This window comes from Takifugu rubripes, chromosome 6, assembly GCF_901000725.2.
Source record: "Takifugu rubripes chromosome 6, fTakRub1.2, whole genome shotgun sequence".
NCBI classification, from domain to species: Eukaryota; Metazoa; Chordata; class Actinopteri; order Tetraodontiformes; family Tetraodontidae; genus Takifugu; species Takifugu rubripes.
The window spans coordinates 238,792-264,817 of NC_042290.1; the positions used below are offsets into that span (position 1 = coordinate 238,792).

The following is a 26,026-nucleotide window of genomic DNA, read 5'->3' on the forward strand; positions in this document are numbered from 1 at the left end:
TGTGTGTGGGTGGGTGGGAGGGAGTGGTGAAGTTATAGAGGCCCTAAATAAATAAAACTACAAGAAAATCAAATATGATATAATCGCTCAGCAGACTTTACACTTGCAGGAAGGTAAAGGAGACATGTCCTGAGGGAACACATTATCAATTACAAATACACTATAATCACAAAAAGATTAATTTCTTTTGTGATGGATCAAGCTCAGCAGAAAAATCAACCGTTCCTGATTTTTGTTGTCACAGCCGAGGGCGAACCCGCCCTTGTGTCCTCGCTCACTCCGCGCACCTGTGGCGAATCTGTAATCACGAGCCCTTATAGTTCCCTGCGCTACACTGCCTCCCTGCCAGATTGTCCTCTGTGTTCCACATGACTCTCCAGTGTTTTCCTGCCTGCCTGCCTGTTTTCCTGGTTTCGACCCTGCCTGTTTCTGACAACTCTGCCTGTTCCCCAGAATATCCTGTCTGCCTTCGGTTCCTGATAATAAAGCTGTGTTCAACCGAACTCTGGTGTCGCTCTTGGGTTCTTGTCTGCTGCCTGACATTTGTATTGACATTGACTTCAAACCCCCAAATTTCTAAATTATTAGTCCAGATACGAAAGACCGACAGTTTCATTTATTGTGCTCTTAGTAAATGTTCCAGCTTCCAAACTAGCTGGAACATTTACAGGGGAATATTCTGGAGCTGAAAAACTCTCCTGGATTCCTGGAAGTTCGCTGTAACCAAGCCCACCAACCAACCACCTTCAGATCACTCCTGAGATATCCTTGCGCCAAAAATTTGTAGCCCAAGATCACCATCAATGTTTATGTCTTACCTTGTCGTTTTGAAGTTTATTGAAGATGACTGCTGAAATAGAAGCAGTGGACACAGCGATATTTACAGTCAAATGTATCCCTTCTCCTTCAGCCATCGTACAGTAAAAATGCAGCGATCACTTTTGGTAGCGAGATTTTGCCAAGTTGAGCCGTTTAGTTTCTCACATGTGCTTGTCCAATCACAGGGCACGTACACGTCTCTTTCTACGTAAGACCCTCTAACTGGCCATGTGGTCACAGACCCAGGAACTGCTGTGGAAACTGACCATGTCTGTTTAGTTACAATGCACTGTTTGATTCAGGGCTAAAGGCTAACCACTCTTTGGTAAAGGAGAAGGCCGGCAAAGCATACCAGTAGTGCCTTCATTACCAATTCATTCACAAATAAATTGGAAGAGAAACAGTGTTGGATTCACATGTCCAGAGGAAGACATTCGCTGCTACTTCAGAGAGCAAGACCTTAACTGGAAGATCTTTTTCTATTTCTCCTCTGTTTTTTGCTTCATGCACAGTGTGATATCACCTTAAGTGTTTCTGCAGATGTTATCATTGCAGTCGACAACTTGAGTTTTGTTTTCCCATGTCCTTATAGCAACAGCCAAATGACCTCGAAGTTAAGTTCCAATTAATTCATTGGAGCTCAATTCAGAAAGTCATTTCCAGTGAGTTGGAGGTTTGTGAGGTCACTTCTAATTGCAATAAGTAATATTTTACAGGAAAAAAGTTATATTTCCACAATGCAGCACACATTACCCTCTGAAGAATTTGAGGGTTGATTTTTTTTTCCACAAAAAAAAAACACGCTCACGCTTGTTTGGCCTGTTTATGAGAAGTAGGTCTTTGGTCCTGGAAGTTTCATTTATAATGGAGGTTATAAAATTGACTAAAGCTGTTTTCATTGTTGAAACCTTTTACAGCCGTCCACCAGGTGGCAGTAAGGATGCTTTAAGTTCCAATTTATCAAACATTTTTACTGTCCTCACAATCAGTAATTGCCTCAAACCACCACAGGAACGCATCCATACACATTACAAAATGTTACTCAAGTGCGCAAAGGTTTAACGGGTTCTAGGAGACGAGCTTATGTATTATTCTCTGGTATTCACCAGATCTGGTGAAAACTTTAGGCAGACTTTTGGCAGATGGGTCTGGTTATTTGCTATATTTTTGATGACCGCATAAATAAGTGGAGACGTGAGCGCGCCCCCCATCCCCCCTCCTCTCTGACTCACTCTCTGGTTTCCCGTCAGCATCGCTCTCCTCTCTGTAAGTATCCATCATCTTTTTCACATAAGGACTCTAGACTATCATTGAAATGTCCCGCTGCATGGTGCCGTCTCCTGCTGGTGTTTTCGCTTGTAACGGTCCTTCTCTGTTCGGGGCGAGGGGAACACTCGGCAGCGCCGCCCGTCGCGCTCTTCTCCGCCGTTAACTTCAGAAGGTCGGAACCGCTCAACTACTGAGAGCTAAAACGCACGTCACGTTACAGATAAAGAGAACTGTCCCATTTCAAAAAGAGACTCATGTTTTACGCAAATGTTTTTAAAATAGCTCTTCAAATTCAAATAATTGCTGGCGTATTTGTGTCAAAAGTGTGTCTAACCGTCAGAAAGGTGTTTTTTTAATCGTATTTTCATTGAAGTGTGCCACAAGATAAAACAGCAGAGAGCGAATTGCGTTCAAACATCGACAGTCAGGCTGATTTTTTCATACACGGTGGTGTCATCGCTCACTGACGCCGAAGATGAGACCTGCCCTGTCCACAAGAGGGCGCTAATTCTTAAACTCGCCTCCAGTAGTATAATAACGTTGAAAGTTCTTTAATGAAAACTAGACAGCAGTGACACCAAACAACAGATGCACACTGTTAAGTAGAATCACTTTAATATGGGAAAAAATGTTTTATGTCTGCACATTGGCTTGTAAACAGACAGACAGACAGACAGTCAGACAGACAGACAGTCCTCAGAGAACTTTACAATCTTTACACTCATCTTCTACCTCCATAAAACATCTTCTCTGTTTCCAATCCAATAGTCACTATGGAGTATAGTGCTTGGGCTCACATGAACCATTAGCGCAGTTACTGATAAGCTGAAATTTCATGTTCAGACACTCACTCATGATGCGCTCATCTAAGTTATATCATCTCAATAAATTTGAACCAGATTGACATCAGTCCCTGCTGAATAATTTTATTTTTTCCCACAGATTTATAAATTCAAACACTGTTTGTTGCTGATGCACAATTATGTCACTAATATTCAACTTAGTTATTAATTAATACTTGGCATCATGACTAGCTTCTTGTGTGTGACCACAAAGGATGATGGGATATATTGCTTTTTGATAGGAATTACCAGTTGTCCAGTTGTCTACTTTTTGCATTGCATTATGGGATACATTGAGGGCACTATGTAGGGTACATCAATCATCAACAGGTAAATACAACACAGTGAAGAGAAGAGCTCTTATAATGCACAACTTACAAAGTCACTTTCTATAATTAATGTAAAAATGACTGATTTGATGGCCAATTTGAGTTCATCATTAATGTGTAAGGTCACAGTGACAGCGAGAGACAGAGTAATAGGTAAATAAAAGGATTAAATAACATTGCAGTGCAATAGAGCCATATAAATGTTATTAAAGCTGACCTGATTAAGTTTTAAATCTGCAAACTGATAATTTTATTAAATCACTGTAAAAGGAACATAAACATTTGTTTCTATAAAATATTAAGTGGAATCTCGATGTCCTTCCTCTCTAACAGACACATTTTATCTTGGCAGGCACCTTCATCCTGCAAATGCCAGTGGAACATTTCAATCTGCTGCGATAATTAGGTTATCTGATTATGAAGTCTTCCTCTCGAACACCTCTATGTCAGTGACTGCCAAGATGGATACACCTTTCTACCACGACGACTCATCCACAATCCCTAACTTTAGCGAAATTGCTGATTTTGAGCGGTATTCAGGACACAAAATGCTCATTAACAAGAAGCCTTTGGCAGTGGTGGGGGGCAATCAGTTGGGTGGAGGTGTTCCTACAGGAGGAAAGAAATGGAAACCCAAACAACTTGGTTCCCACTGGCAATACTTCTCTAATGACATCCGCAGCACCTTCAGAAGATATAAATCTGTTGAAGCTCACTTCTCCTGACCTTGAGCACTTGATCGTTCAGTCCAACCAGGGACTGGTGGCCACATGCCCTGTGTCAAATGCCAATTCCCCTTCATTTATCGCAACCAGGCTACCAATGAACAAGAGGGATTTGCTGATGGCTTCGTCAAAGCACTTGCTGATCTCCATAAGCAGAACCAGCTTGTTGGAAACAGCCATATGTCACCATCGTCACCCTCAACATCATCCCTGCAGGCTAACTATCAGAGAACTTGATTTCAAGTGGAGAAATGCCTGTCTACACCAACCTTGGCAGTTACAATCCCAGTCCCATGGCATACTCTGGAGTAGCAATGGCAATACAGCAGCCATAACCATGCTGGGGCCGGACCTCCTCCGCAGCACCTTCGAGGGTTGGACACCCCTCAGACTGTTCCAGAAGGTCCTTACCCACCAGGTGACCCTAGTTCCCCACCCTCACTCTCTCCAATTGACTTGGAGACGCAAGAGCGAATCAAAGCAGAGCGCAAGAAGCTTCGTAACCGTATTGCAGCGTCAAAGTGTCGAAAGCGGAAGCTGGAGAGGATCTCTCGTCTGGAGGAGAAGGTGAAGGTTCTGAAGTCTCAGAACTCGGACCTGGCTTCCACTGGCTGCCATGCTGCGTGAGCAGGTTGCTCAGCTGAAGGCAGAAGGTCATGAGTCATGTCACCAATGGCTGTCAGATTGCTGTTGGTTGACATCTGCACCCAAGTCTGGAGGAGGAGATGCAGGAAGTGAGGATGATTGCTGAGGAGAGGGGGGAAAATACAATAAAGGTCCTTAGACAAAGGTATGGTTGTGATTTGAAGCTTAGCTTTTACTGCAAATCTGTGCAAGCATAGCACTAGATATCAGCGGTACAGCAAAAAGACAGAAGAGAATCTCTGACTTACATACACCCGCTACAGCGGAGGTCTGCACTCTTTGAGAGGAGAAGGAGACAAGGCCAACAAGTCAGACGCAAAGAGGGGAGGTGTTTCTCATATTAAGATGTTGTGTATGTGTTTGTGTGTGTGTGTGGTGTGGTTGTGTGCGTGTGGTGTGTGTTGTGTGTGTGTGAGAGAGAGAGAGAGAGAGAGAGAGGAAAAGAGAAAGAGATTGATGTGCCATATATTTAGTGAAATTTCTCATTACAAGAGTCATTCATTTCATTTAGTTGAATTCTGTTATATACAATAAGATGACACTTTGCTATTTTAATATTTAATTTATTCTCTATAAATTGTTAGCTTTCATTTACTGGATCTGAATCTCTCAATATGTTTATTGTATAGGACCAACATTTCTCAACAACTATTGCACGCAAGTGGAAAGATACGCTTCAAAAGAGATATCATATATGTAATTTATATTAAAGATATAGCAGTTCATTTTAATTCATCTTCATCATCAGAAGGTTGTTGTTCTGCTGCAGTTTGTTTTGTGATCTGATGATTGTCCATTACCATGTTTTTTTCTGTTCTTCCCTCATACCCATAATGGAGTGGCATTTTATTAGTATCTTTTTTTTCGTTTGTTTTTTACTGCTCAAAGTCAAAAATCGAATAAACGTATTTTTAAAACTCGTAAAGCTTCATTTTGAGCAGATACCTTTTAACTCGAGACCTCAAATATTCCCATGGAGACATTCGTATCTGAGATCTTAGATTTTTTGAGGCAGACATTCATAGTTGTATTTCTATGAATGCTGATTTGTTTATTTTGTTCAAAAATATTAAGTCATCATTTATTTTGAGGAAATCTGATCATGAATGAAATGGGAAAATGTTTCATTAGGTGTTAATCAGGCTAGTTCACTTCCAATTGCATTTTGTAAATACATTGAAACAATTTAATGCACTTGTTTTGATAGCATGTTGAGTTTTAATCTTTTCAGACTTTTGATTTAATACCAAGTTGATTGTTTTGACGTGAATGGTGAGCTTCTGCCACAAAAAGGTTTAGAACTGGATGTTGCACATTTTACCCATTCTTTTCTGCTATTTCCTGGAAATGTTGCTAGAGTCCATCTAGTCCAGATGTATGTCTTTGGACAATGGAAGGAAGCTGGGTTATCTGTTGAGAACCTACAAAGACACAGTGAGAACATGCAGTTCCACTCAGAATGTGGTTTCCGGGGTCCTTTTTTTGGACCTTCTTTCAGTGAAGCAACAGTGTTAACACGGCACCATAGTGTGCATCATAGTGGGGAAAGCACAAACTGGGCTCTTAATAACAAAAGACAAACAAACAAAATAAGATAATATGTTTCACTATTTATTTATTTATTTATTTATTTATTTATTTATTTATTTATTTTTTTCATTCATTCATTCATTCATTCATTCATTTAGAGTTTACATTAGCCACAGTTTACATTTGTTGCATTTTCAAACTGTTGTTACAGGATTATCTCTTTTTTTTAACCTTGAACAAAGTTTTTGATGTGTCAACTATATGTGACAACTATATTTTTGTATTATTGTATGAAAAACTGCTGTTATCAATGTTGGGACATCATACATGTGTAATGGCTTGTTTGACTTAATCAAACATTTGATTTCTATAACTTTTTGTAACACAGATATTGTTTAGTCCTCCCTTGCTTTTTCTGATGTGTTGAGATGTTTGGGTCATTATATAAGTAATGGAAAAATTCTGCTGTTTGTAACTAGACAATCTGGAATAAAACCATGGTTTCTAGCCGAATAGATGCATATTGTACACATTTAGATTTTATAGATGACAAAAATTGTCAAGCAACTTCCTGGATTTGTTTTCTTTTATAAACGGAGACACATGGCAGAGAAATGAGAACTGAGGAAGAATGTAAAAGAAAACAAATCTAAAAGTAGAGAAAGAATATAACAGTGAATGTTTAAAAACGCATCCATTTCTGACATCTCTCACTTGTTTTGCCCAAGCTATTTTCCCAGTAATCATTTCATGTCCTCAGATACTCCAGTCAAGATATACACTTGATACTGAAAGTTACAAAACTCTCTGATTCTCTAACTTCCAACAACTTCATGGTTGAGTCCAACTCTCCCTCCTGTTGCTTGCCAGACACTCCAATAAATGGGGTCCATTTGATCATTTCCATTCTGTTGTCTAAAAAGTACTCCATTCTTTCTGTCTGTCCCACTTGATTCCTTAATTTTCCAATTATCATCTTTCATATTTTAGCTTTTCTCAGCTAGCTTTGTTCATGTCTCTGTTTTCTCTGAGTGCTCATCCGAGACTTCCAGGTAAAGCTCGATTTGGGGTCTTATGACCGAGCTCCATTTTGATCTCAGCTCATTAAAACTGTGTGTATCTTGTTTTTGGACCAAAGTCCTCTTGTCACTGTTTTAAAATTGTTGGGAATAATTTTCTGAAATGCATTGCTCTAGTGAGTCAGCAGTGATGTCAATAAACTGGCCAATCAGACCATTACCAGACAGTCACTAACAAATTGGACCTATTAGGTAGGCTGTCGAGGATTTTCTTCAGTTAACACAAAGTCAAAATGCTGCTTTTAAGAGTTTAATAAGTCAGTCAGAACACATGCAACAACAGCATGCGGAGAGATCTCTGCCCAATGTAACAAACATGTCCCTTTTATAATGCTTAGCAACTATGCCTTTCTCTCAGTACTTTTCCATCTACTTACTTCATCGTCACAGGTTAGCATGATAAACTGTGGGCATTTGAGGTTGCTGACTCGCACATCTTCATCATTTTCTAAAGGAGTCTTTGTTCTACAACTCGTGACACCTCGTACACCTGCACAAGCATCATCAAATGAACTTGCTTGACCTTACCGGTTTAAATGATCTATGCTAAACAAAAATAATTTCTTTTACATTTCCCTCCTTTTGATCCTACAGGATCAACTTTTGATTATTGCATTACATTTCAGCATTTCAAAACATTCCTAAAAATTCCAAGGCAACACCCTTTTCAGTTTAAGTTGCCCCTTCATGTGCGGAACATTTCAGTCATGCGGCACTGTTTACTTATGCATCATTTTCCATTTCTGACTCTTCACTGGAACTTTCATCATGCAGTTTTTTCTATTTCTTCTTGATTCTTTATTGCTTCATACGTCAACATGGCTACTCGTATCACCCAACATCAATCAATCAATCAATCAATCTTTATTTATATAGCGTCTTATACAATCAAAATTGTTCATCAAGGCGCTTTCCAGAATCCCAGGGCCTGACCCCAGACAAGCAACAGTGGCAAGGAAAAACTCCCCTTTAACAGGAAGAAACCTTGAGCAGGACCAGGCTCAGTAGGGGGGACCCTCCTGCTGATGGCCGGCTGGGTAAAGAGAGAGGAGAAGGGGGAGGACAGGTAGAGGATAGGAGAGTAGGAGAGGAGAGGAGAGGGGTAGAGGAGAGGAGAAGTAGAGTGAAGGGGAGGTAGAGGAGAGGAGAAGGAGAAAGGAGGAGGAGGGGAAAGAGGAGAGGAAAGGAGAGGAGAGGGAGAGGAAAAGGAGAAGGAGAAGGAGGGGGAGAGGGAGAGGAGAGGAGAGGAGAGGGAGAGGAGAGGAGAGGAGAGGAGAGGAGAGGGAGAGGATAGGCACAGAGCACAGAAACACACACAAAAAATATGATGTAACATCCTGTTAATGAGTTTTATCAACATGGCATGTATGCACGGAATACAACAGCATCCACATAGAATCATTATTGCCGCGAAAACAGCTATTGACATCAAAACAGACGCCATTAGGGTCTTGTACTTTCCAAAAATGTTCAAAACCATTTGTCCCACATTGCTGTATCTACTCCAGAATGTTCCTTCATCTTGTTGCTGAGTGTTTTCAGTCCATTCACGGCACATGTCAGCCTTCCCATTGGTGCTCCGCCAGCAACATATCCAGTGCCATTCTATTTTGAAAAGCCATCATTGAAGTCGCTCTTAGCTGCTCATGTACTGCTTGTAGGCCGTCTCTTGTGTAATTGGCAAGTCCTCTGCACATTGTAATGGATGTAATTGATGCTACATTCTTATTTATTGTGCACCACCAGCATATTGTACTCTCAAACCCTGCAGCTATTTGATCTGCTAGTTTGTATTCGTCAGGCACACCTCTCGGCACTCCTATAAGCATCGATGTAGGTGGGATCGGTGTCATCATCTCCCAGAACTGATCGTCTTCTTCTTTGCAGGCCTTTGGTGTTGGATATTTCCCTCTTGTGCCCTCACGATTAGGGTTGGTAGTATCAGGTTTACGGGGTGCGCACGTTCCTGTCCAATTCCATGGGAGAATATTCCTCCACACCATCACCATAAATCCGCTCTTGCCACATTAAATGGAACGACTGCGTTGATTGTTTTCTGCACCATGTCTGGTTGATTGTCTCCAGTAGAAACTGTGCTGGGGGTTCTCTGGTGAAGCAAGTGAAATTTCCTGGGGCCGCATCAGTGTCAAAGAGGGGTGGTGACGAGGTTTTGGACGTGACAGGAAAAGGTGTCTCCCATTCTGAGCAGCTGGCAGTTCTCTCCCATGACAGAAGCCCCTCCAAGCAGGTCCCATTCAACAATGGCGGTGGGGGCACCACTTTTAACAGTGGCCTGGGTCCTAGGCACAGAATACAATCGTCTGAAATTACTGCTCCTGCTTGTATTCCGCGAGCAGTAACCAATTGTTGATATTTCCTGAAATTCCAGTCAGTTATTTCGATGTAAGTGTCCACCTTTGCTTTGTGAGAACACCTTTATTTCCTTTTGCAGCTGCTAAAGGAGACAGTTCTAATCGTCGGGGTCTGATGTGGGCGGGTCCCACACATATTCCAACAAGAAATGTGGATCTCGCGATCTTAGCCATGCCCATATTAGGAACAGCCAGCATCCTGTTTTCTAGGGGTCATCTCCCAGCAGATTTCCTTTGGTTAAGTCCACCGACAGGGCCAGGACGCGTTTTTGTGTTGGGGCATGGCTCAGGAGAGGTCGTTGGCGACGAGCATGTTTAGTGTGAGTGTAGGAAGACCATTTGTGTCCTGGTGGATCAGCGACGAGGGTTTCCCACCTAGTGTTTAGTGTGGTCGTTGGTCATATACCACGGGCTTTTTTTCATACCGGTCTGCTGTCTGGCCCTTTCTGGACATTGGTTGCAACGGAATGACCACAGTTGCTGAGGAGTTAGGCTGGAAACACACTCGACGAGTCGTCAAACGGCTGGTACGGCCACAGTTGAAAATCGTATGTCCTCCAACAGTGCTCACAATATTTATTACGATGAGAAGGATGCTCCTCACGCTTCCCATGCTTGCGTTGGTGGTTTGGCACACCACTTGAAGCAGTAGGGGACGCTAGTTTCACTCCCTACTGACCGGCTCCTTCGGCTCTGGTACTCTCTTGCAGTGGGATGCGTGGATCCACGTCGCTCTCCTCGGCCACTTTTACGGCTGTCTGTGTCACCAGCAGGATCTGGAAGGGACCTTGCCACCGTTTCTGGTTCCACCGTGTTCTGCGGAAATCCTTCAACACCACGTAGTCTCCTGGTTTCAAGTTATGGAGTTGCTCTTCTGCTGGAGTCGGCAGAGCAGCTTTCACTTGTCCTCGAATGTCTGAAAGAGATTAGACAGATTCCTGCAATAGGTTAATACTGAGTTTTCACAGAGAGTTGTGTCTGGAAGCATTGTTCGTGGTGCATTGGCTCCTACATTGGGAATTCCTGCAAACAGAATTTCAAAGGGGCTTAAATTTGCTCTCCCATGCTTGCACATTCTCATATACATTAGTGCTAGTGGTAACACTTTAGTCCATGGCAGCCCCGTCTCCTCAAAACATTTTGCCATTTTTGCTTTCAGAGATCCGTTCCCTCTCTCTACTGCGCCCCCACTTTGAGGGTGGTATGCGCAGTGTCTTTTCAGATTTATGCCTAGGTACACTGAGATTTGTGTTAAAGCTTCATTTACAAAATGAGTTCCATTGTCACTTGAATTTTTTCTGGGATTCCCCATCTGGGAATAATTTTGGTTATTAGCGCTCTTGCTACCGAATTTGCATCTGCTTTGGATGTCGGAACTGCCTCCACCCATTTTGAGCACATGTCCACAAAAACCAGACAGAATTTCTTACCTTCTGCTGGGTGCAACTCTATGAAGTCCATCATCACATGCTCAAATGAATCGGGTTGGGGGAGGGTGCGCAGCTTGCGCAGTTGGAGAGTTACTGCTTTTCCTGGGTTGTGAGTAGCACATATTACACATGCTTTACAAAACTTTTCTGCTACTGGTGTAAAGCCTTTTGTAAACCAATGTTCTGCTATCAATGTTAACATCCCTCCTTTTGACGCATGGTCGAGACCATGAGTCAACTTTGCATAATGGTGAAAAAGGGCAGAAGGTAGACATGGGTTGCCATTAGGGCCGATCCATCCCACTGGTGTGGGTGCGGCTCCAGCTTGGCGCCAGGACTGTTTGTCATGGGGTGTTGCCAATGATTGAATGGCAGAGAGAGAGGAGGGAACCTGTACAGCACACACGGTGGGTGACGGTGGAGGGCGAGCAGCCGCTGCCTTTGCCGCTGCATCCGCGCGTGTGTTCCCTGCAGAGATGGAATCAGAGAGGTTAGCGTGTGCAGCACATTTACATACAGAAAACCTGAGAGGGCAAAATAATGGCCTCCAAAAGGGCCGCTACAAGCTGATGATTTAGAATCGGAGACCCGTCGGACTTTAGAAAACCTCTGTGTTTCCACAGGGCCTCAAAGTCATGAACCACCCCAAAAGCATATCTGGAATCAGTGTAGATTGTGACAGATTGTTTGGTAGTGAAATGGCAAGCCCTGGTCAGTGCAACTAGCTCAGCAGCTAGTTGCAGAGTAGTGAGAAGGAAGAGAGGCGGACTCGAGCACTCCGTGGGAATCGCAGATTGCATAGCCAGCCTGACAACGGCCAGATGCCGGATCCCTGGAGGCCGATCCATCCACGAAAAGGAGAAGGTCCAGGTTGAGTACAGGTTGATCGGAGAGATCGGGTCGTGGAGAACAGGAAATGGAGAGCTCGTCTACACAGTCATGAGGTTCACCTTCGTCTGGAGTTGGAAGCAAGGTGGCTAGATTCAAGACATTGCAACGCTTAATGGTGACGTTTGGCAGTCCCAGTAAGTGTGTGTGGTACCGGACATACCTTGCAGCTGAGAGATGGGAAGTGTGTTGCTCATGGAGGATGGCAAGTAACCATGTGTGGGCACAAGAAGAGTGAGGGGAGAGTATCCCACCAGGTCTCTGGAGGCCACAACGGCTTTTTTCTGCTGCAGCCACTGCACAGAGGCAACGAGGAAGATCTGCTGCGACTGGATCAAGCTTACATGAGAAGTAGGCGACTGGGCGGAGAGAACCCCCGTGTTCTTGAAGAAGGACAGAGGTCATGCATCCCTGTCTCTCATCAACTGTTTGAGTGAAGGGACGTTCAGAATCTGGAATGCCAAGAGTGGGTGGAGTCTGTAAGGTGAGTTTCAGGTCAGTGAAGGCAGCCAATGCTTCGGGGTCCATTGAATTTTTGCCCCCATTGGGAGGGAGCGTGACAGGACGTTCAAGGGCTTTACCACTTTGGAGAAGTTTGGGACAAAAGCCCTGCAATATGAGTATTAGCCAATGAATGATAGCAGTTTCACAGTTGTTGGTTGGGGAGCACGCTGAATGGCTGAAATATGTTTATCTGACAGCGCTTTCACATCTCTGCTGATTTTGTGACCAAGGAATGTTACGATTTGCTGTGCATATTGCATCTTTGTTCTGGAGACCTTGTGTCCCTCCTTTGCGAGGTGAGTGAGCAGAGTCACGGTGTCTTGGACACATTGAGTCCTGGTCGGGGGCGCACAACAATAAGTCATCAACGTACTGCAGCAGCGCGGAGCCGTCCTGTAAAGTCAGAGAGGACAGGGAGTCACTTAGACACTGATTGTAAATGGTTGGTGACTCACAGTAGCCTTGTGGCATTCGAGTGAATGTGTAGCCCCTTCCCCGGAACTGAAAGGCAAACCAGTATTGGGAGTCGGGGTGAACTGGAACGCTGAAGAAGGCATTGGAGAGATCTATGACAGAGAACCATGTAGCATTGGAAGGAATGGTGGATAGGATGTGTAAGATTAGGAACCAGAGGAGCCCTGGATTGTACCGCTGCATTAACAGCAGTTAAGTCCTGAACAAACCTCCATTCCTCGGGCGCCGGCGGTGGGCGGTACTTTCTTCACTGGGAGAGTTAACAGGAGAGTTTGGACAAGGCACAATCACTCCCGCTGCCAGCAGGGAGTCAAAAACTGGCTGTATGCCCTCAATGGCCTCCTTTCGGAGGGGGTATTGGGCACGTCTTGGTCGGTGAGTGGACTTTGGGGTCACCACTCGAGGTTCACAGTTACGTATGAGACCTACATTGTATTTGTGTGCAGGCCATACACAATCTGGAACGGTGGATAACTCCAATTCAGAGTCTGAATTGTGTTTTCCTGGATCACGAGAACTGTTGGCGTGGCTGGAACAGCAGTGGACCAGTCCTGTGCAGTACACGTGAAGAGATGGAGAGAAGAGCACCTTTGGGTCATGAGTCTGTTCCCAATCGGTGGCTTCCTCACACAACCGTGTCCATGGGCCGATGTCTTTCCATTCATCTTTGTGGCTTCTAGCTAGTGACACATCGGGTACACTAGAAAGAATATCAAACAGGTCACATTCAGGTTTACATAGAGAGAGAGACACAGTGCAGCGCGTGGAATTCCAATACATTTTAGCTGTCATGAGATCCACTGAGGCTTGTGCATAAAACTGCTCCTCATAGGCGTGGTCTCGGTGTTCTGCTACACATGCAGTGCAGTGTACTGCGTCAACTTGTTGCACGTGTGCTGTGGGTATTAACTTTTCTTTAGCACTTAATAACATTTGTTGTGCACTTTGTTCATTTATGCTCCATACATAAATCCACAGGGTGTCTTGAGTCACCGGTTTAGCTTGCATAGTGATAGATTGGGCGTCAGGCGTTGGAGCTCCAAACCTTCTGGGGTTGACACTAAGTTTACTCCTGAACCTAAAATGAAGTCCCTCCCCATTAAATTTAGTGGGCAAGATGAAGACATTAGGAATGAGTGTTTAAACCCATGATCTCCTAACCTGCAGATGAGAGGCAGAGAGAAAGTTTCTCTCGTGCTGACCCCACTTGCTCCCATTGAGTTGCAGTGACCGTGAGCTCATGTCCGTGTGTGGCAGTTCACGCTTCCTGATAACGGAATAAGTTGCTCCTGTATCTACCACAAATTTCAAGGTTTCTCCATTAACATTTAGTTTTATAGTTGGTAACTTACATGCTTGCCCCCTGCTTTCCTGATCCTCATCAAGCAGACTAGTTATGCTGATTCCTGTGTAGTTTTTCTGCTTCTCTCTCTCTCTCTCCCCCCCCTATTCATTTACAAGTATCTCGCCGCCTTCGGAGCTGCATGATGACCTCCGGCCCTGCTGACCCACTGTATAGTGCATTTTTGTGTTGTTTCTGTGCTCTGTGCTCTGTGCTCTATGCCTCTCCTCTCCTCTCCTCTCCTCTCCCTCTCCTCTCCTCTCCTCTCCTCTCCTCTCCTCTCCTCCTCTCCTCTCCTCTCCTCTCCTCTCCGCTCCTCTCCTCTCCTCTCCTCTCCTCTTTTACCCAGCCGGGCCATCAGCAGGAGGGTAAATAAAGATTGATTTTTGTTTTAATTTTTTTTAGATAGATAGATAGATAGATAGATAGATAGATAGATAGATAGATAGATAGATAGATAGATAGAAAGACAGACTTAGTTGTTTTTAAATTACGTAATTAATGGAAAGAGTAAATTAATCCAGTCAGCCAAAATGTTTTGTTTTTGAATTAGATTGACTTCAGACTGGTGGTTAATTTTTTTTGTTTTAGCATTAGATAGTGTTGCAACACTGTTTTTCCATATTCTGCTCCAGATGGAGTGACCCATTTACTGAAGGAGGGGAGGGAGAGAGGGAGAGGAGAGAGAGGGCTTTTTGCCATTTCTGGTGACTAATACCCCCTCCACCCACACTTTAACACACACACACACACACACACACACACACATACAGACGCATGCAATGTATTCATTGTCTAGTTGATCCTTAGCATTTCTGTTGTCTTATGATTCTTTTCGTTAAATACATTCTTTTGAATAAATGAATGTTGTCATTTAACGTCAGTATTGCAGTTCTACCTTTTCATTCCTAGTCTATTACTCACTAGAGCCTCTCCCACTTTTTTTATTGCTACCGAAAATATCATCTATGAATACACAGAACACATAGACCTACGCCTCTATTGGCTTCATTGCCTTTCCACACCTGCATTTGTTAATATGCCCACCAACAACTGATAAAAGCTCTCTCGAAACTGTGTGAAAGCCTGTACAAAATGATTCTCTACAAGTAGTTTGGAGTTCTTCCAGAGTGACAGGCAGAGGTGCAGATAGATACAGATAATAACAAAAGTACACAATATAAAATAATAGTATATGAGAGATTGATAATGGAATTAATGATTGTGGCAGTTTATGGGATGGACTGTGATCATGAGGCTACAGTTATGCACAGGTAAAGAGACGATTCTGGGACAGACATAGTACATTTGAGATTTCTGACATAATGTACAAGAAAAAGAACAGAAATGACATATGAAACAGAAACAACATAATATAAAAAGAAGTATATGAGTTTAGGCTGGTGCCTGTCCATGCCTCGGCGCACTTCCATGGCACAGTATGAAAGAGGTGTGCATGAAAATAATACACTTTGTCACACATGGGCACAAACATGGTTACATATGCAACGTGCAAAATATGTTCATTACACATGAACCACATAAATCGTGGCTCCAGGCATTCGATAAATTTGGACATTTGCTAGGGCGGATTATTGAATAACCCTCCCCAACGAAGTCATTGAAGTGTGACGCATGTTTTCATGATGCCGTGAATAGACAACAGTTTTAATGATGGTGTTATTCCATGCATCTGTCTTATATTAATGCAATGAATGGATGTGTAAGAGCCAAACGTTCTTGAGAAAAGTTTCCTAAAATTCTATGGTCCTGTGGTGGGGGGTGCAGTGGTTAGTAATGCCACCTCACAAAAAGGTTCACAGTCCAAAGGCATGCATTTGTGGAACAGATGAATTGGTGTGAATGTGAGTGGGAAGGGTTGTTTGTCTTTCCATGTTTTCCCCATGACGAGGCAATGCACAGCAGCCTACAGCCAGCTCCAGCAGTGACACGGTAAGGCAACCTGTGCATGGAGAGAGGGACTCTACCAGCCAGTGACAAGAGCAACATGTTCTCAGACAGGGAATTGGAATTGTCTATTATAAATTCTTATAAAGATAGTGTAGATCTTATAAGATTTTGAGTAGGAAATACTTTCTGAAGCAGGACTCAGATATCACTGCGGGGACATTTGTATGTGATAAGATTTTGGAGACAAACATTCAGAGCTGAAAGTATCTCAATGCTGATTCATTTTCAGAAGTCAAAACAACATTAATCATGGATGAGGCAGAACATTTGAGAGAATAATAAAACAATATTTGATCATAAATGAAAACATGTCAAATCAGAGGTTTTCATATCTATTTTATTTTAAAATAGCAATGTGTAAATGTGATTAAATTATTTAATACTGTTAAATACTGATATAATAATACTGATAAATTGTTCAATGTTTGTTTATTTTTGAGGCATTTCATGTGATTTAAAGTTGATTTGAATTTCTGCCACTGAAAAGCACAGCGTCCATAACAAGCACTGGATCTCCTTGGTGACATCACCTTCCTACTTCCTCACCAGCTTTTTGACCACGCCCTCTCTGAAGTTCTGTCCAATAAGCAAGAATCAGATGGACAATAGTAAGGTCTGCAGTCCTGAGAGAAGTTTGATTTTATTGTATGATTTGTAGGCATTCATTAGATAGCTGTATTTCCCCAAAGTTAGTCCATGCATTTGTTACTTCCAGGCTGGACTATTGTAATTCTTTATATCAGGGTGTCCAAACAACTCTTTAAGAAGCCTCCAGCTGATCCAAAATGCTGCAGCCAGAGTTCTGACAGGTACTGACAAAAGAGACCTACAAGGTCCTCAGAGGCCTAGCTCCATCCTACCTGAGCTAGTGATACCTTATCAGCCCAACAGACCGCTCTGCTCTCAGAATGCTGGTCTACTTGTGGTTCCCAGAGTTTCTAGGAGTAGAATGGGGGGCCGAGCATTTAGCTACCAGGCCCCCCTGCTATGGAACCAGCTCCCTGTCCAGGTACGGGAGGCTGACTCCATCGCTATTTTTAAGATCAGACTTATAACCTACCTCTTTGAAAAAGCTTATTGTTACTAATTCTGTAGTTCCAGTTACTATCATAGACAGACAAATTATCATACTTAGGGGATCGTCTAATCATTAGGTTAACATCTTAGCTATGCTGTTATAGGCCAAAGCTGCCGGGGTCCAGAAACATGATCACCTGACAGGCCTCTGTCACCCCCCCACTGGGTCATGGTTTCCTCTCCTCTCCTCTCCTCTCCTCTCCTCTCCTCTCCTCTCCTCTCCTTCTCCTTCCTCTCCTCTCCTCTCCTCTCCTCTCCTCTCCTCTCCTCTCCTCTCCTCTCCTCTCCTCTCCTCTCCTCTCCTTCTCCCTCTCCTCTCCCTCTCCTTCTCCCTCTCCTTCTCCCTCTTCTCTCCTCTCCTCTCCTCTCCCTCTCCTTCTCCCCTCCTCTCCACTCCCTCTCCTTCTCCCTCTCCTCTACTCCCCTCTCCTCTCCTCTCCTCTCCTCTCCTCTCCTCTCCTCTCCTCTCCTCTCCTCTCCTCTCCTCTCCTCTCCTCTCCTCTCCTTCTCCTTTCCTTGCCACTGTTGCTTGTCTGGTGTTAGGCCCTGGGATTCTGGAAAGCGCCTTGAAACAATTTTGATTGTATAAGACGCTATATAAATAATGCTTGATTTGATTTGAAAGCTTTAAAAGAAGTCTCTTCGACACGTTTAATCATATTACATCAAGACTTCTGGGTAAAGGAAAAACAAATCTCAAAAAAACGTTCTACAATCCTGATAGCCCACATGTTAAAGCTCAAGCATATAAACTACTTCCTGGTGGAAGGCTCCAGATTTGATAGGTCCTATTGTTACATGAGGACATGCACCAAAGGGGAGGCCAATTGGTGCAGTGGTTAGTACGGTCACCTCAAAGGAAGGCTCGAGGGAGAGTCACATTCCCGCTCAACTGCTTTTCTGTGTGGAGTTTACATGCTCTCCATGTGCCTATTGCTTCCTCCCACAGTCATAAAATTATTCTCAAAGGTTTCCACAGTACATTATCTGCTGTACTGATCATAAGAGATGTTTCCTGGGTGACAGGGTGTTTTGAGTCCCGACACATCATACACCCTCACCCAGGTGACCCAACCAGGACTGATGAGTTGCTGACTGTGTCTCAATGGCCTCTCCATGGCTCACTCATCTTCAGCCACAGCCATTTTGAGGCCTTTTCAGCTGTCTCAGTACTGTGTCTTATACTTCTGCCAGTCACTGGCTGTTGGAGGCCCGTTGCAGCCCTTTGTTGTGGTTAGGACCTCTCTTCAGCCTTGAAACAGGGCATGATCTGCCTTCCTGTCGATGCTTGAGGGTGATGGTTGAGTCTGAGTGTCTCAGCCTCTGCTTTAAGCACCTGGTTGTGTTTCCAGCAATAGCATCTGTTCTTCAGGGCCTTTGGACAGAAGCTATGGATGGGGTCTCTGCCATGGCACACAGAGCGCAGGCAGGATTGTCCATCTTACTCCAGCAGAACAGGTCTGATGGTGTTGGCAAGAGGTCATTCATAGCCTGGATGAAGAATTTGATGCACTGGGGCTTGGCTTGACCCAGGTCTGACCATGATATTGCTCGGTCCATCGCCTGATCTCAATTTGTCCAAGCTCCCTGCCTCTCCATCCCCACTGACTTAGTGTCCCACTCTGTGCCCATACTCGCCCTACATTGCCTACTGGACCAATTGATGGCTGGCCCTACCCCTGTTGCTGTACAGATTGAGGCTTGATGGATTGCTGCCTACACCAGATCTTCTTGATGCTACCTGGCCTGCCGATGTCTGGACTCGGCTTGATCCACAGTGGCCTGATCATAAGTGACCTACCTACCTACCTACCTACCTACCTACCTTCCTTCCTTCCTTCCTTCCTTCCTTCCTTCCTTCCTTCCTTCCTTCCTTCCTTCCTTCCTTCCTTCCCCTGTTCAACCATTTCCTGTCAGTACACACTGGAATTTCACAATTATCTTTAGTTACCCAAAAAGACCAGTCCCACTTGTGACAACAAATGCTGGCCTGTAGCACTATGGTCATGAATGGCTTTGAAATCTTAATCCCTTCCCAGCTCCAGGAGGAGGTCAGTATGCACACTGATCCTCTTCTGTTTGCATACAGACAGTACTGATATCCTGATGCTGCTGCCCACCATTCACACAAACCTGGAGAAGCTGAAGTAGAAGTCAGACCGGTCTTTGTGGACTTCTCAGGGGCATTCAACACCGCTCAGCCTCACCTGATGGGACAGAAGTTGCTTTAGATGTCAACCTACATTTAATCATCTGGATCACCAAAGTCTTCTCAGACAGATTTCAGTAGGTTTGAGTCCAGCGGAACTGTCTTTATCTCAACTCCAAAAATAAGGAACTGGTAGTTGACTTCCACAAAGCCCCCTTCACCATCATTCCTCCGCTGTAAGTCAACAGCCAACCAATTGAAAGGGTTGAGTCCTACCGATACCTCAAGAAAATAATTGATTATAAACTTGTAAAATGCTTCAGTAATAACCTTCAAAATATCAGTCTAGTTTGGCTCACTATCCAAGATTAATTGAACTTATTAAACCTACCTGAAATACAGCAGAGCTCTTCTCGTCCTGAGCCACTATGTCACACTGAGGTTGTAGGATCAATGGACAAGGGAACATGATCCAGTATATTTGTGTCACAAACGTTCATGTCTTCACAATCTGTTGACTCCATAATCTCCAGGGAAGAAGACACTCATTAAGGTTACACTCACAGGGATGTCAGGACCAAATCAGAATTAGGTGACCAAACCTAATGTACAAAAGTCCCTTTAAGAACAGAATTACTCTACATGCATGGTACAAACAAGAGTAAGTCAAAACGATGATATTTCCCATGTCTTCACAAACATACACACAGATCTCAACACAGATAGATCAAATTATAGATAAGAGGTTTTTTCATAAATACTGTCAAAATATATTTATAGAAAAATGCAAAGATGAATGAGAGGTCAGATTAAAAAACACACACACAAACACACACACTGTTTCATTGTTTGTTTTGTATTGATGTTGCTATGGTGATTCTGGCTAGAAACAACAAAATAAAGAGACAATTAAGATATAGTGTGCAACAATACTGAAACACATATCAATATTTTGCCTATGTAAATCATTTATTCACTCACATTTTTAGTGACTTGCAATTAAAACTCCATGCTTTACTTCCATGTAGTTTCAGGGTTAATTTAGAACCTAAGAAGCCACTTGGTTAAGACATGAAATCTCCTTGAAATAATAAAGTATGTCCAATCGAAGACTTTTTCAGTCCAAATAATTTTGCCGACTAGGCAATGAATGAACAAATTACTGTAAAGGAGAGAAAGTAAAAGCATCTGCGTCATTCTGACTACGGCAGAAATTTGATTTTGAAAATCAGATGAGGAAGGTAAGACAAGAGGGAAGCTGTGTAATAGCCTAGTCTTGAACCAGTTGGGACGGATTAGGGAGGTGCATACTGATGGAGGGATACATGGTGAATGTATTATTGGCCCTGTAGTTGTCTGAGGGTGACTCAGATGCTCCGCCCACAGATGCGCTGAGTCACCATGAACCACACACACCATGAACTGTGTGTGTATGTGTGATGTACCTGATTTAAATGTCAGGAATGTGAGAATCTCACAGTTTGTGAATCTGAGAGGTTACAGCAAGAATGCGCAAAAATCAGAAAAAAGAAGCATACAGGGAAAATTCTAGTTTTTACACATGCTATGTACTGTGCATATATAGAAGACGAGGAATAGTGAGACATGAATTTCCCTCTATTACTGGTGAACTCACCTCTGGCAGCAGTTCTTGTGAGTAGGTAGTTCCTTAACCAGTTTGTTTATTTTATCTTTTCCCCTGTAGTCTTGTGGCTGTGCTCTCTCTCTGGTTGCAAAAGGAAATTTTGGGTCATACATTTTCAAACCCACTATTTTGTGTAGGCATTATAATTTTATTAAGTGGCCTAACTCCAGCATTCAGTCTAAGTTTAAACAGTTTATTAAATTATGTCAGCAGTATAGAAATTTTTGTAACCATTGTTGTTTATGTTCTTGGATATGTGAAGTGCATACAGCCAAGCCAGGCTAAGTTAGGTGACAGTCATAGGAGAAAAGCCTAGGTATGATCAGACTGAGGTAATAAATTATTTTTTAAGTGTCATGTAATCAATCAATCAATCAATCAATCAATCAATCAATCAATCAATCAATCAATCAATCAATCAATCAATCAATCAATCAATCAATCAATCAATCAATCAATCAATCAATCTTTATTTATATAGCATCTGTTACGATCAGAATTGTTTCTAGGCGCTTTACAGAATCCCCTGTTGCTTATTGAGGGTCAGGCCCCCAATACTGAATGCTGGGTCAGGCCCCCAATAAGCAACAGTGGCAAGGAAAAACTCCCCTTTAACAGGAAGAAACCTTGAGCAGGACCCTCTTGCTGGTGGCCGGCTGGGTAGAGAGAAAGGAGAAGGGGGAGGACTGGTAGAGGAGAGAATAGGTAGAACATAGAAATACATTATATTAATTAAAATAAGCTGCCGGTAGAGTTGGGTTGGGTGGGTCAGCGGGGTCGGAGGTCAGTAGGTCACTATACAGCTTATGAAGGCAGCGACAAGAAATAACATAACTAGTCTACTTAGTGAGGAGGAGAGGAGAGGAGAGGAGAGGAGAGGAGAGGAGAGGAGAGGAGAGGAGAGGAGACCGTGACCCAGTGGGGAGACAGATGCCTATCAGGTGATCATGTTTCTGGACCCCGGCAGCCTGGGCCTATAGCAGCATAACTAAGATGTTAACTTAACAAGTATGATCATTTGTCTGTCTAGGATAGTAACTGGAACTACAGAATTAATGATAATAAGCTTTTTAAAAGGTAGGTTTTAAGTCTAATCTTAAAAGTAGAGAAAGTTAGCCTCCTGTACCTGGACATGGAGCTGGCTCCACAGCAGGGGGACCTGGTAGCTAAATGCTTGACCCCCCATTCTACCCCAAGAGACTCTGGGAACCACAAGTAGACCAGCTTCTTAGAGTGGAGCGGTATATTTGGATGATAAGGTGTCACTAGCTCCTCCAGGTAGGAGCGAGGCCTCTGAGGACCTTGTAGGTCAAAAGAAGGGTTTTAAAAATTATTCTAAATTTAATGGGCAGTCAATGAAGAGATGCCAATACAGGAGTTATTTGATCATTTTTGTCAATACCTGTCAGAACTCTAGCTGCAGCATTTTGGATCACCTGAGGCTTCTTGAAGAGTTGTTTGGACACCCTGGTAATAAAGAATTACAGTATTCCAGCCTGGAAGTAACAAATGCATGGACTAACTTTTCAGCATCATGCCGCGTCAGTAGTTTCCTGATCTATGCAATGCTCCTCAGGTGAAAAAAGGCACTTCTAGTGACTATTTTAATGTGTGCGTTGAAGGAGAGATTTTGATCAAAAGTTACTCCAAGATTTCTCACTGAGAGACGAGATGCTAGGGACATACCATCTAGAGTGATTGTGTGATCTAATCTATCCATGAGAGATTCGGGACCAAACAGGAAATTTGAAGACATCCAAGACTTTATGTCTTTAAGACAGGTCTGAAGCTTCACTAACTGCTATGTCTCCTCTAGTTTCATGGATAAATAAAGCTGAGTGTCATCAGCATAACAATGAAAATTTATTCCATGCTGCCGAATAATGATTCTTAAGGGAAGCATGTACAAGGTGAAAAGGATTGGTCCAAGTACAACACCTTGTGGAACTCCATGGCTAACCCTACTGTATGAAGAGGGAACGCCATGGACATGAGTAAACTGGTATCTATCAGATAGATACGATCTAAACCAGTCTAGTGCTGTCCCTTTAATCCCAATCACATGTTCCAGTCTATGTAACAGGATGATGTGATCAACTGTATCAAAAGCAGCACTGAGATCCAGCAGAACCAGCATAGAGACCAGTCCATGATCTGACCGGGGTACGTAACCTGTCACTAAAGAACAATTGAACTTGGAGTGATAGATTGCTGCCACTCCCCCTCCTCGACCAGTAACACGAGGAATATGATAATTAAGATGGGTAGGAGGAGTAGATTCATTTAAGCTAACATACTCCTCCTCCAAGCGGTTTGTGGTGCACCGTGGGCCTTTGTTTTGGGCTACGCTTCCTCCGAACCGCCACTCAGCCGCCCTGGCTAGCCGGCTGCTCAGCTGCTGCCGGCGGACCGCTAGCTGAAGCTACACTAGGCAGCTCCGCAGCATCTAGCTTCTCCTGGCTTAACTCCAGCTAACTCCAAGCTGCGGAACCGCATCTCAAGCTCGCTGAGTCTCGCCTCCATAGCCGTAAATAAACTACACTTTCTGCACCTATTCCCTTCACTAAAGCAGGCAGAGGAGTCACTAAACATTTCACACGCTGAACAGACAAAGACACCGGGTGAAACAGACGGTGAGGCCATGCTAATTCTAATAGTCGGCGAAGCCCTGTATTTGTTTAATATGGGTTGTTTCTCACTGTTGTTATCAGGTGACTAGAATGTCCCAAGTATTCAAATTTTAAGTAAAGCAAATACAACACACCAAGTGTTCAATATTAAGTAAAGTGAATACAACACCCCGTGCACAGTGCAACCAGCGAACGATTGAGAAGTGTTCGCTTATATTTGTCAAGTTTTAATTTATAACTTTTTTATCAGCTCACTTCAAGCTTGTTTTTCCACTTCACACAGACAATGTAAAAAAATTAGACATCAACGGAAGATGATAACTCCTCGAACTTTTTTGTGTCTTGAAAGCAGAGCACTGAGGGATGCCTCTACTATACTGTGAAATATAAATCATAAAGGTACCTCCGCTGTGCTCTGAAGGTTTGAGAACCAGTGCAGACAAAACATGGAAGATGATCTGGCACCTTCCCCTACTACCAGAACCCCTTCTATAATTTGCACTGAGGCTCACACTGAGAACCCACTTCCCAAAAGACTTGAGCTACCACCACACTAAAAAAAACCAACAAATTCCATTGATATAATTATGTGTTGTATAATATTCCCTCTTAAAAAGATCTCGTTTCCCTTTTCTTTGCCCAAAACCTTTGATTTTTTTCCCCACCCCCACATACAGCCTCAACCACACTTCAGCAAACCAAAATTGTGTAAAAGGGATCATTGACTTTTAACTAAGGTTTTCTCCTGCAGAGAAACCATTACCATTAGTGTCCATCTGAGATATCGATTTGACTGTGCTACACTTGATCCTCTTCATGATTAACCCAGCTCTTAGCCAGGTATGTAAACACAGAGGGAAATACTTTTAGATTGAACAGTTTGATAAAAAGATGATGCTTCTGTAATCCTCTCCCTACAGGTAAACCTATATAACATCATTTCATTACATTTTTAGGTCACAATTTGATGATCCTATTATAATAAGTGTTATTTAAAGCAAAACCTGTTTTTTTCCTCTATATTAAATGGTTTTCTAGTCCTTTATAAAGGTACAACCATACAGGTAAATGGTAGTTTGTCTTCAACAACTCCTTTATATTATTGTATACCATATACTCTATATGTAAGCTGGGTCTTAATGCACTTTGATTTTTAATTTTTCAAAAGTAGTTATTACAATGTTAATTGTTATTCTCAAATATATAATGTTTATTCATGAATTTGCTCAAACACACCTCACTTCTGCCTGATGGTTAATGCTTTAAAAATTTAATCAATGAATGAAATTATTGAATGAAATTATTCAATAAATCCTCAGAGCTAAGATTTTAAAATGAATATATATATATATGAATTTTCCATTTTCCGATAGCATCTGAACTAAATATAGTGGGACAGACGGGAAACAATGGTTGATTGTAGTGGGTCATACATATGAGATAAATGAATTGGCTATAGCTTTTTTATTCTAGTCTAGTTAAAAATAAGTTAGCTAAATATGACATTAAAATAGTTTATGTCTATAGCCTTAGAAAACCCAACAACAACAAACGCTATAAATGGGCCCATAGGTGGATACACATAATGCCAATTTGTCTATGGATGATTGTAGTATAACAAATCAATTAAGTACTTTTCCAGTAAGATGAAAAAAAGATGTCTAGTTAACATCAACTTCCCTACAAACAAAGGATAGATAGTGATTTAAATTATCGGGTTATGAGTCCTTCAAATAAAACCCTTTCAGGATGCTGATTCCCAGATCCCATAACTACAGATATTGTTTCTTCTGCTGGAAGGCCCCAGGAGCAGCTCACAGTCCAATCAACATGGATGTTTAAAAAAAATCAATCTGACATCATGCTGAGCGTTATGGAGCTGTGACTCACTCTACTAAAGGAATCCAGTGAGGGATGAAAGTGGTATTAGCCCTGGTTAATTCATCCTGACAGTGGGAAATGTTAAATCCTGCAGGGGGGCTTAGCTTATTGCACTCACTCTCTGCTTAAGTAGGTTAAACGCAAACCAACGTGATCAATCTGCAGTACATCTATATTGCTGAGCCAAACATCAGATAGGGACTTGAAAATAAAAGACAATAAGTTGAACCAGCAATGTTAGCACAGGAGAGCTGTACAGCAATGCACTGAACCACAGTCCATGCAAAGAGAGGCTGTAAAAGTAAAGAGTGCTATCCACAACAAACCAGGAACTGCAGACCCAATTGAGACCAAAAATATGTAAAGGGTAAAAGAATGAACACAGAACACAGAAAAACGCATTTATAAAAGTGCAAGCTTAAATT

The 26,026-nt window shown here is 42.7% G+C and overlaps 1 protein-coding gene, 1 long non-coding RNA gene and 1 other non-coding gene across 7 annotated transcripts; 1 reads left to right on the forward strand and 2 right to left on the reverse strand.

The window, feature by feature from the left end:
- Positions 1 to 1,833: 1,833 nt before the first annotated feature.
- Positions 1,834 to 5,549, forward strand: fjun (transcription factor AP-1). The gene is made up of 2 exons (XR_003888828.1): positions 1,834 to 2,085; positions 3,612 to 5,549. It is a non-coding gene; the product is annotated as a transcription factor AP-1 (transcript).
- A 6,199-nt stretch (positions 5,550 to 11,748) lies between these two features.
- On the reverse strand, positions 11,749 to 14,399 carry LOC115250251 (uncharacterized). 4 transcript variants are annotated; one of them, XM_029838105.1, is made up of 7 exons: positions 14,259 to 14,399; positions 14,068 to 14,173; positions 13,900 to 13,984; positions 13,116 to 13,606; positions 12,888 to 12,998; positions 12,092 to 12,224; positions 11,749 to 12,017 (listed from the first exon to the last, which is right to left on the reverse strand). In XM_029838105.1, the coding sequence occupies exons 4-7, from the start codon at positions 13,119 to 13,121 to the stop codon at positions 11,767 to 11,769; spliced, it is 501 nt and encodes a 166-aa protein (XP_029693965.1). In that variant the 5' UTR covers positions 13,122 to 13,606; positions 13,900 to 13,984; positions 14,068 to 14,173; positions 14,259 to 14,399; the 3' UTR covers positions 11,749 to 11,766. The 4 variants fall into 4 exon arrangements, with proteins under 4 accessions (XP_029693965.1, XP_029693962.1, XP_029693961.1 ...); XM_029838102.1 differs by lacking the exon at positions 13,900 to 13,984 and having other exon boundaries at positions 11,749 to 11,996; XM_029838101.1 differs by lacking the exon at positions 13,900 to 13,984.
- Positions 14,400 to 16,649: 2,250 nt separating this feature from the next.
- LOC115250201 (uncharacterized) lies at positions 16,650 to 21,302 on the reverse strand. 2 transcript variants are annotated; one of them, XR_003888791.1, is made up of 4 exons: positions 21,082 to 21,302; positions 19,837 to 19,972; positions 19,430 to 19,503; positions 16,650 to 16,795 (listed from the first exon to the last, which is right to left on the reverse strand). It is a non-coding gene; the product is annotated as an uncharacterized lncRNA (long non-coding RNA). The 2 variants fall into 2 exon arrangements; XR_003888792.1 differs by lacking the exon at positions 21,082 to 21,302 and having other exon boundaries at positions 19,837 to 20,245.
- Positions 21,303 to 26,026: the final 4,724 nt, after the last annotated feature.

Excerpts from the sequence above, each read along its gene's own strand:
- LOC115250251 (XM_029838101.1), bottom strand. The coding sequence starts at position 14,123 with ATGGGAGCAAGTGGGGTCAGCACGAGAGAAACTTTCTCTCTGCCTCTC. Across the intron at positions 12,225-12,887 it reads TCGAATGCCACAAGGCTACT|TGGCTGCAGCAGAAAAAAGC; the intron begins GTGAGTCACCAA and ends GCCTCTGTGCAG. Across the intron at positions 12,018-12,091 it reads TCCCATCTCTCAGCTGCAAG|CCACCTTGCTTCCAACTCCA; the intron begins GTATGTCCGGTA and ends TCTTGAATCTAG.